Source organism: Sycon ciliatum, chromosome 7, assembly GCF_964019385.1.
Source record: "Sycon ciliatum chromosome 7, ocSycCili1.1, whole genome shotgun sequence".
In the NCBI taxonomy this organism is placed as follows: domain Eukaryota; kingdom Metazoa; phylum Porifera; class Calcarea; order Leucosolenida; family Sycettidae; genus Sycon; species Sycon ciliatum.
The window spans coordinates 31,468,958-31,478,353 of NC_088649.1; the positions used below are offsets into that span (position 1 = coordinate 31,468,958).

At 52.1% G+C, this 9,396-nt stretch overlaps 2 protein-coding genes across 2 annotated transcripts; both read right to left on the reverse strand.

Moving 5' to 3' along the window:
• Window positions 1–2,739: 2,739 nt before the first annotated feature.
• On the reverse strand, window positions 2,740–3,954 carry LOC135821832 (uncharacterized). The gene has a single exon (XM_065334829.1). It carries the CDS (start codon window positions 3,952–3,954, stop codon window positions 2,740–2,742), a length of 1,215 nt encoding a protein of 404 aa, XP_065190901.1.
• Window positions 3,955–4,747: 793 nt separating this feature from the next.
• LOC135821833 (uncharacterized) lies at window positions 4,748–8,761 on the reverse strand. The gene has a single exon (XM_065334830.1). The coding sequence runs from the start codon at window positions 8,759–8,761 to the stop codon at window positions 4,748–4,750; it is 4,014 nt and encodes a 1,337-aa protein (XP_065190902.1).
• Between the last annotated feature and the right edge of the window lie 635 nt (window positions 8,762–9,396).

Sequence of the window (9,396 nt, forward strand, 5' to 3'; positions counted from 1 at the left end):
TGGTTTGTGTGCAGAGAGACTTAGTGTGGTATGAAAGAATATTTTCTTCTGGTAAGTTATGGTAACTCAGCACCACTTAGGACTACTAAAAGTAGAATGGAAGCAAATGAAATGCTGGGCTCTTCTTGCGAGCTTCATTCTTATTCATATACATGTATGTAGCTTGTGGAGCTATTTAGGGGCTTTGAGAGCCCCTTGTCAATAACTCTAATGACTTTGATCCTCGCTTTTTATAGGTTTCCGCAAGCTGTTGACAAAGAAAATTCGTACAGATGAAAGAACACGGGAGGCAAAACCGTACACACTTCTGAATTGCGAAGCTTTTAGTAGTACACCGTACACGTTATGCAGAGTTCATTATCTGCACCGTACTATTATGCATACAGGGAGTTGTACGCACCAGTTCAGAGTATATTCAGCGGGCTTTAAACTAATCCAAGGCCCTCGACGCGTCATCAAGAGTAGTAAAATAACGATTGAACGGGCTTTAAACTCTGATAAGGCCCTTGGCGGGAATGTCGCTGATTGGTCGTTTCCTGGACAACGAGACAGACCTCGTTCTAAATTAGAGGCCTACTTGCTAAGCTCGAGTCCATTTTTCTAGTACGTGGTACAGCTCTGCAGTGGCTGTCGTCATATTTGTCGTCCCGTCATCAAACTGTCCGTGTCTCTGCTTCCTTGTCCGATGCTTTACCTGTAGTGTCTGGTGTTCCAGAGGGGTCCATACTGGGTCCACTCCTTTTTTTTTTTTACTTTTGTGAACGATCTGCCCTCTCTAGTTCCAGACGTCAGGCTTTTTGCTGATGACACTGCACTGTTGTGCTCTGACAGCTCGCCGTCCAACCTCGTTACCTCCATGCAGACCGGCATTAACTCCACCATTGCATGGATGGAAGCTTGGAAGCTGAGGCCCAACATCGCGAAGACCGAAGCAATGTTCATCAGCCCATCGCCGCCCACTCAACCGTTGCACTTTCCAGGAGCCAATGCTAACGTTAAAATTGTTCGTGAACACAAACACCTTGGTGTTATATTCGACAACCATATGTCCTGGTCCCCACAGGTCCAGTCAGTATGCAAGCGAGTTAGCTCCTCCCTTGGCATGTTGCAACCTCACTGCCACCATTTAAATGACCATTGCCGAAAATTGTTCTTTACGTTGTATTTTCTACCTATATTTTATTTATTGTGACACAGCGTGGTGCGGTCTGTCTCGGGCCCTTGTTCAAACTCTGGAAATACACCAGCGTCTGCTTCTAAAATTCCTGTTTCGCAAAGATCAAACATTCTCCTCCCAACGTCTCTACAGTTTAACTTCAGTACCTCCCCTCTTAGAGCGACACCAACAACATCTTTGCATCCTTGTACACATGATCTTATTAGACCTGGCTCCCAAACACTTTGCTAAGTATAACTGGTTTGTGTCCACCAGATCAACACGTCATTCCTTCTCATTACCCCGTGCCAATACCTCCCTGTTTCTGAAATCTTCTAACTTCTCTGCGTACACTCTCTGGTCTTCCTTGCCAACTAGCCTTAACGCATGCACATACATTAAAGCATGCACATACATTAAGGAGTTCAATCCTAGACAAACATGCTCATTTGAGGACCCGCCGCACCAAAACACGCACACATGTTCCTTGGATGGATGCAAACCTGCTGGCCACAATATCTAGTCGAAACCGGGCCCACCGCAAATGGCTACGAACCTGCAACCCTGTGGACCATGAAGCTTTCCGCCACACCAGACGTGATGTGAACCAGCTTAACCGACGACTCAAGGCCTGCTACTATCAGGATCAGTTTGCCAATGCGGAAGGCCAGCCAAAACAAACATGGAGAGTGATTAACCAGGTATCAGGCAGAACACGGACCCACACTGTTCCTCAATGCCCCCCGGATGAAATCGGACAAGTGTTTGCGGACATCGTCACCGATGCGACTCGCCCAAAGGTGCTGTCCATCCCCTCTGGTCCGCATGCAAGTACTGATCACTGCTGTTTCAAGCCAGTATCCATCGCATGTGTACGCAAGTTGCTCAGCAGTGTAGATACGACAAAGTCAACGGGCAGTGATGGCGTACCTGCTCTTGTACTAGCAGCATGCTCTGACCTCTTAGCTCCATCAGTAACTCTCATCTTCAACAATTCACTTTCCGAAGGGAGATTTCCACTATCCATGAAACTTGGAAATATCACTGTTCGGTCACCGAATCTGGACTCCAAAGAAGACTGTATTTATTTCTGTTCTTCGTAACTGAACGAAAATCTCTAGACTAATAGTATGCACACATCATCGTGCCTTGGCACGGACATACCAACTCTGCTATTGTTCTCTCTCCAGGACAAAAACTCTCCTTTCCAAAGAGACAAAAAACTCTCTCCCCTCCAAAGTGAAACTGGTACTATAACAAAAGCACAGCTGATAAAGCGAACAGACCTACAGCCAATCAGCAAACCAGTTCCGTCATATGATCCAGCAGGTATTGCATGCCATGCATGTACTAGATTAATGCTACGGTACAGACAATCGCATGTCTAGACAGGTCCTAACAGTGTCTAGTCAGTACTAGCATCATGCTCACATGTGCCGGGTCAGCACACAATACATCGACCTTGCAAACGGTAACCTACGGGATCTACTGGAACATATCCCCCTCTCACACGAGGAGAAAACCACACTAAAAAACAAAAACAATCCGAGTGTGACACAACTACATAATCATGTCCATCACTGTTACTCATTTCCAACTGGCAAAGGAACGAGATGATGGATGGCACGTTGCAGGATCTTGCCTCCAATCTTGACGTCCACGACGCGCACCTTGTTGTCCTTTCCTGGGAAGGTCTCCATAATGCGACCCAATGGCCACTGTCCGCGCGGAGTGCCGGGACTCATCCACATCACCACGTCACCCACCTTCAAGCTCTTCTTGGCCTGGCGCCAGCATTTCCGGAGGTTCAAGGATGGTAGAAACTCTCTTTTCCATCGCTGCCACACTTCGTCTACTAATCGCTGTACTGCCGCCCATCTCTTCCGCTGATGCTGATGCTCACCAAGCAACGTCACTTCCTTGGCCAGAGGCGCATCCATACGTCCCACAAGGAAATGCTGGGGAGTGAGGGGCTGATCATCCTGAGCATCATCTGAGACTGTAGTCAGCGGACGAGTGTTGATGAGATGCTCTGCTTCAATCAGTGCGGTCAGCAACTCCTCGTCGGTAAGCGAAGCATTAGCGAGTACTGTGGTGATGGCACGCTTAGCAGCTTTCACAACAATTTCGAATACTCCTCCAAAGTGGGGTGCTCGCGGAGGATTGAACCACCACTCTATTCCTTCATGAGCGAATTTCCTGCTGACTTGCGTGCGATCAATGGCTTCGCTCGCCTCTCGGAGCTCTCGCTCGGCAGCTGTAAAGTTCGTGCCGTTGTCCGACACTATGATGGACGGAGTGCCGCGACGCTTGATGAATCTGGAGAATGCCATCAGGAATGCTTCTGTGTCCAAAGAGAAGGCCATCTCCAAGTGGCATGCTCTGGTCTCCAAACAGGTGAAAACGCACATGTACCGCTTCTGCTGCACTCGACCACGCCCTTGCTTTGTGTAGAACGGTCCTGCGTAATCTACTCCACATCTGGTAAATGGTTTGAGAGAACCACACGTGCGATGGTTGGGTAGCGGTCCCATGATCTGCTCCGCAGCCTTACTCATCAGTCGGCTGCACGTAACGCATTGTGCACGTACACTTTTGATCGCTGATGTACCATGTACAATCCAGAATCTCTGTCGTAGGTTGGACAGCAGGTGCTGGGTTCCGACACCATGGCAACAGAGGTCGTTTTCGCGCTGGATGAGTAGTGTAGTGACTCGGTGACGCTGTGGTAGGATCACTGGCTGGAGAACACCAAGAGGTAGGTTGACAGCATGCTCCAGTCGTCCGTTGACGACCATGAGAGCAGGGTGTGACGTCGCATCCAGGACCACGTTGAGCCGGTAGAGAGGGTCAGATGGTGGTAATTCCTCACCTGCCCGTAAGCGCTTAAGGGTGGCTGGGTACGCCGACAGCTGAGCCTGTGCAAACCAATGCCGTTCGGCTCCTGCTACGTCTGCTGCCGTCAGCACCGGTACTGTCACTACTGATCTTGGCTTATGACCGCTTGCTAAACGGACATAAACTAGTGGGGCACTGGTGTTGGCGGTGTCGACGTGGGTTTCCCCCCTCGTGACTGTCGCAGTCTGCCGTCGGGCATTTTGTACGAACCGTAAGCACCAGGCAGTCACCCTGGTAAGACGCTCCCACGTCGAATATGTGGCAGGATCTAGTCGAGATGGCGTCACCTGGCTGGCGAATGTCATACATGGCTTCTTCTTCAGCTAACCAGGTAGTTGCGGAGGGGTAGCAAGCTCCACAAGCGGCAACTCTGCCTCCGGTCTGGTCAGGAAGTCCGGACCACTCCACCATGTGTGACGTCCAACGAGGTCCAGCACTTTCATACCTCGAGATGGGAAGTCGGCTGGGTTGAGGACTCCTGGTACGTGTCTCCATTGGCTAGCTTTGGTGTCGGCTTGAATCTCACCGACCCGGCAGGCGACATCTGAAGTGAAGTTCTTGGCATGGCTCCTCACCCAGTACACGACGTTGAGGGAATCGGTCCAGAACACATGTTCAGCAACAGGAATAGCGAGGGCTTGGCTGACAACTTTGCTGGTGCGCAGGCCAAGTACTGCACCTCGCAACTCCAACTTAGGGATGGTGACTTTCTTGATTGGGGTTGCCCGCGCCTTTGGCGAATGCAAGGCTGACCTTCACAAAACCATCCGGATACGCCGCGCGGACATAACTGACAGCTGAAGTGGCGTGCGCCGAGGCATCGGTGAAGGTATGTACTGTGAGCTTCGCGGTGTCAGCCTGGCGCTCCATGCTTTTGAAGCATCGTGGCACTTTGATCCCAGCTAGATCTGGTAGTTCTGCAAACCACCTCTGCCACTTGGTCTCCAGCTCTGATGGAAGACGGTCATCCCAGGAACAGCCGAGAATGCATGCCTCCTGGAACAGCAGTCGAGCCCTTATCGTAAACGGCGAAATATGCCCTCTTGGGTCATAGATGCTGGCCATCTTGGATAGGACGCTTCGTTTCGTCAGCCGCTGGTCGTCCGGTGTGTTGTAGCGATAGCTGAACGTGTCAGACGCTGCGTCCCACACGACACCAAGTGTCTTCACGACTGCAGCTGATGCGGCGTCGCTGCAATCATCGTTGCTCACCAGTGCGTCGGCTGCTCGGTCGGCCTCCGGGATAGAACGGAGCACGTCACGGCTGTTACTGTCCCATTTCCGCAGGTGAAACGAGCCCATGTGGAGCAGGTCCTGCACCCCCTGCCGTACTGAGATGCCGGCTGGTACTGATGGTTGTGAGTTCAGGAAATCGTCAACGTAGAACGATTCCTCGACGGCTGCTCGGGCTGCTGAGTCGTACTGTTCCCCATGCTGTGCGGCTACCTCCCTCAGAGCTCGGCAGGCGATGAACGGTGATGCCTTCAGTCCGAACACGAGCCGAGTAAACTCGTAAACGGATGGTTGCTCGTCTGTCGACTTGCGCCACAGGAAGCGTACGTACCGCCGATCTTGCTGTTGTAGCTGGACCTGAAGGAACATCTCTGCAATGTCTCCTACGATCGTAACCGGTTCACGGCAGAACCTGAGTAGGACGTGAATCAGGTCATGTTGCAGTTTCGGACCAGTGTACATCTCATCATTGAGAGACACACCCCGCTGACGAGCCGCTGCATCGAAGACAACCCTCACTTTCGTGGTCGCCTTGTCGTGGCACACGACAGGAAAGTGCGGTAGTAGCCATCGGTCACCGTCTCTGGCGGCACTATCCTCACAGCGGACCACATATCCCTTTTCGATGTATGATTGGAAGACTCTGTCGTACTCTGCTTGGATGTCCGGCTTCTTGAGAAGAGATCGCTCGAGGCTGATCAGCCGCTTCTCTGCCATGGCTCGGTTTGGCGGCAGTTGTGGCTGGTGGTCTGGCCGAATCCAAGGGATGCCTGTCGTGACACGACCATCAGTGATTTTCATCCTGTCAGCCACGAGGTGCTCTGCTTCTATCTCAGCCATCGTCTTGTCAGATTGTGGTTGCATGCCCACCTGGTCATCCTCCCAGAACTTAGCGACCAGTGTATGGAGCAATGGCTCACATACTGCAGATGCGTGCAGCGTGCACTCGGATGTGGCACCCGTCGGCATGTCCACCGGCCCAAAGCAAACCCAGCTGAGTGGTAGACGGCGTGCAATGGGCTCTCCCGCGCGCCCAGTGGCCTCCTCCAGCACTCGGTGTGCGTCAATGACATCGATACCAATCAGGATGTCTACCTGCCGCGAGTCGACCTGTGGTAGCGGTAGTTGCTGGAGGTGGGGGAATTGTTGGCTCATCTGATGCCAGTCAACGGCCGGTAGCGGAGCTGTGATGTCGGGCAGGGTCCATGCTTGGAACGCCGTGCTGTAGTCACCATCATGACTGTGGATGGTCAGGTTGACTCTCTGCCGGCGGACTGTTACTGTCGTTCCGCCTAGGACTGAGGTGGTGAGCTGCTCATCTGGCCCGCTGACACCCAAGCTCTCAGCAACGTCAGCCCTGATATAGCTGGTGGATGATGCCGAGTCAATCAGTGCCACTGCATCATACGTCCGATCTTGGTGTTGCAGCTTGACTGGCACAGTCATGAATGCAACATGGACCCCGGTGTTAGCGGTGCAGGTGGTTGCTGTGGCCGTCGCTGCTGTGTCGGATGGACGCTGTGGCTTCTCACGTGATCCACCGCCTCGCTGTGGACTGTCCAGTCGATTGCTTTGATTCATGCTGGCTGGTTCTTTGTCCGTCTTCCTGCTGTAGCTCTGCTGTTGTCTCACAATGTGGAGCATGTCATGGTGTTTTCCACCGCACTTAGCACATGGGTTGCTCCTGCACTCAGCAGAACGATGGCCAGCAAAGCGCAGGTAGCAGGTACACACATTCAACGGCTTAACGAATTTCCACCTGTCTGCTGTTGACAAGGTGGCAAATGCCCAGCAGTCAGCTAAGCCGTGGCCCTCTCCGCACTTCTTGCATCTGGCCTTTGGCGTCTCATTTCCTGCTGTAGTTGCCAACGTTCTATGTGGTCGATGATCATGTCGGCTCTGTGACTTTTGCAGCACTGCCGTTGATGTGGGTGTCTTGTGGGTCTCTGCCTGCCTCTCCTCTACCTTCCTCAGCATATGAACCAGATTCAGTAGCCAGTCTGCAAAGTTGCAAACATCGCAGTTCCGGTCCTCGTGCAGCTCAAAATACCTCAGCAGGAGGGTCGGTGGTATTTTCTGGGTTGCTGCTAGATACAGCTCACGGCCGGGAGCAATGCCACACGACTTCATGTTGACCAGGGTACTCCGCAGCTTTAGAGCAAACTTCTTTAGCTTGTCGGTGGCTTTAGCGTTGTCAATCTTGGGCCACGTCAGGATGTCTTTCTCGTGACGCTCAAGTTGTCGCTCCTCACCGCCATACCAGGCTTCTATTTCCACCAATGCTGCTTGAAAGGCGCCTGTTCCGTCCATAATGTCCTGGACGAGTTCCTCGGCACTCCCTCCGGCGAGTGACTCTCTCAGTCTCGCCATCTTGTAGTGCTCAGTTGTGTGGGGGTCTGTTCCCACCAAACTCATGAATTTCTGTCTCCAAGGGACATAGTTCACTGGCGCTCCGTCAAACTGCGGTAGCTTCAACGGCTTCAAATGGGATCTGTATGTCCCGGCATGAGGGTAAGCAGCTGGTGATGTATATGGACGTTGTCCATCTGGCTGACTATACTGTGTAGCCAACTGACTCTGTGCAGCTGCTGGTGCACTTTGCTGTACATAATATGGCGTGTAGAAAGTTGCAGGATTCGCAGCTGGTGATGTATATGGACGTTGTCCATCTGGCTGACTATACTGCGTAGCCAACTGACTCTGCGCAGCTGCTGGTGCACTTTGCTGCTGTACATACGGTGAGTAGAAAGTAGTTGCGGGATTCTGGCTGCTGGCTGTGGGTCTGGCTGATTGACCTCTTGCACTCACTACTCTGGCCTGTCCAAGCTGGCTAGGCACTTTCTGCTGGACTGTGTAGCTACTTGGCTGCACTTGAGATGTCACAGCAGGGTGATATTTCTGGTTAGCTGGTGTCTGATACTGTGGGCCTTGGGGCAGTTGTGGCTTCAGACTAGTTGTGGTGAAAGGTGCAAAGCTGGACTGCACAGTGACCGTCTCTCCTGGTCTGTGTTGTGCGTCGTTACTAGTATTAGCCACAGCTACTGGGGCAAAACTGTTACTCTGCAACACAGGATTCACTGCACTATCACCAGACATACCTGCATGTACTTGACTGTCGCTGCTCACTGGACCATCAATGACAATGGACTGTGCATGTGTCACTGTGGATGGCAGTCCGTCACTTCGACCAGCTTCCACTTCCACTGTTCTGGTCTTACTTGGTAGCCAGCTCTGGGGACTTCTTCGTTCCACATCCACAGCACTCATGCATAGAGGCAGACTACCAGCTGGTGTTTGTCTTGGCTTGGCTGGCTGGATGTCAACTGCGTCCACCACGCTGAAGGCGCGCCCTGCTCTCCCAGACTCTGCGCTGGTAATTTTGAGCTTCTCAAGGAGTTGATGATGGCGCACGAGTGCTTCTGTCGTGAGCCATTTGTCCAACACCTGCGTGGGACAGTCTCCGTGCACTTTCATCTCTCCGACTCCTGCGGCTGCTCGCGGTGGAGCCTTTCTCTGAGAGCTCCAACTCCAGCGCTGCTCTGTCTGCAGCCAATCGCTTGGTCACCAACTGTCTGTTGAGTTCCAATCTCTTTTCGACCGCCTCAGCCTCCAGCTGGACTAATTCCTCAGCAGCTTGCAACTCTCTCTCTCTCGCGTATCCTGGCCGCGAGTTCCAGTTCGGCTTCCTTACTGGATTTCTTGGAAACTTGGGAGACACTATCCCACTCTCCATATCGCGAAGGAGGCTTACCCTTCGTCGACCTGACGCTCGTTCTTTTTTCCATCGACTCCGATTACTGCCTCGGACTCGGATCCGGCTCGAAGGACCAGTTGTTCGGTCACGGAATCTGGACTCCAAAGAAGACTGTATTTATTTCTGTTCTTCGTAACTGAACGAAAATCTCTAGACTAATAGTATGCACACATCATCGTGCCTTGGCACGGACATACTAACTCTGCTATTGTTCTCTCTCCAGGACAAAAACTCTCCTTTCCAAAGAGACAAAAACCTCTCTCCCCTCCAAAGTGAAACTGGTACTATAACAAAAGCACAGCTGATAAAGCGAACAGACCTACAGCCAATCAGTAAACCAGTTCCGTCGTATGAT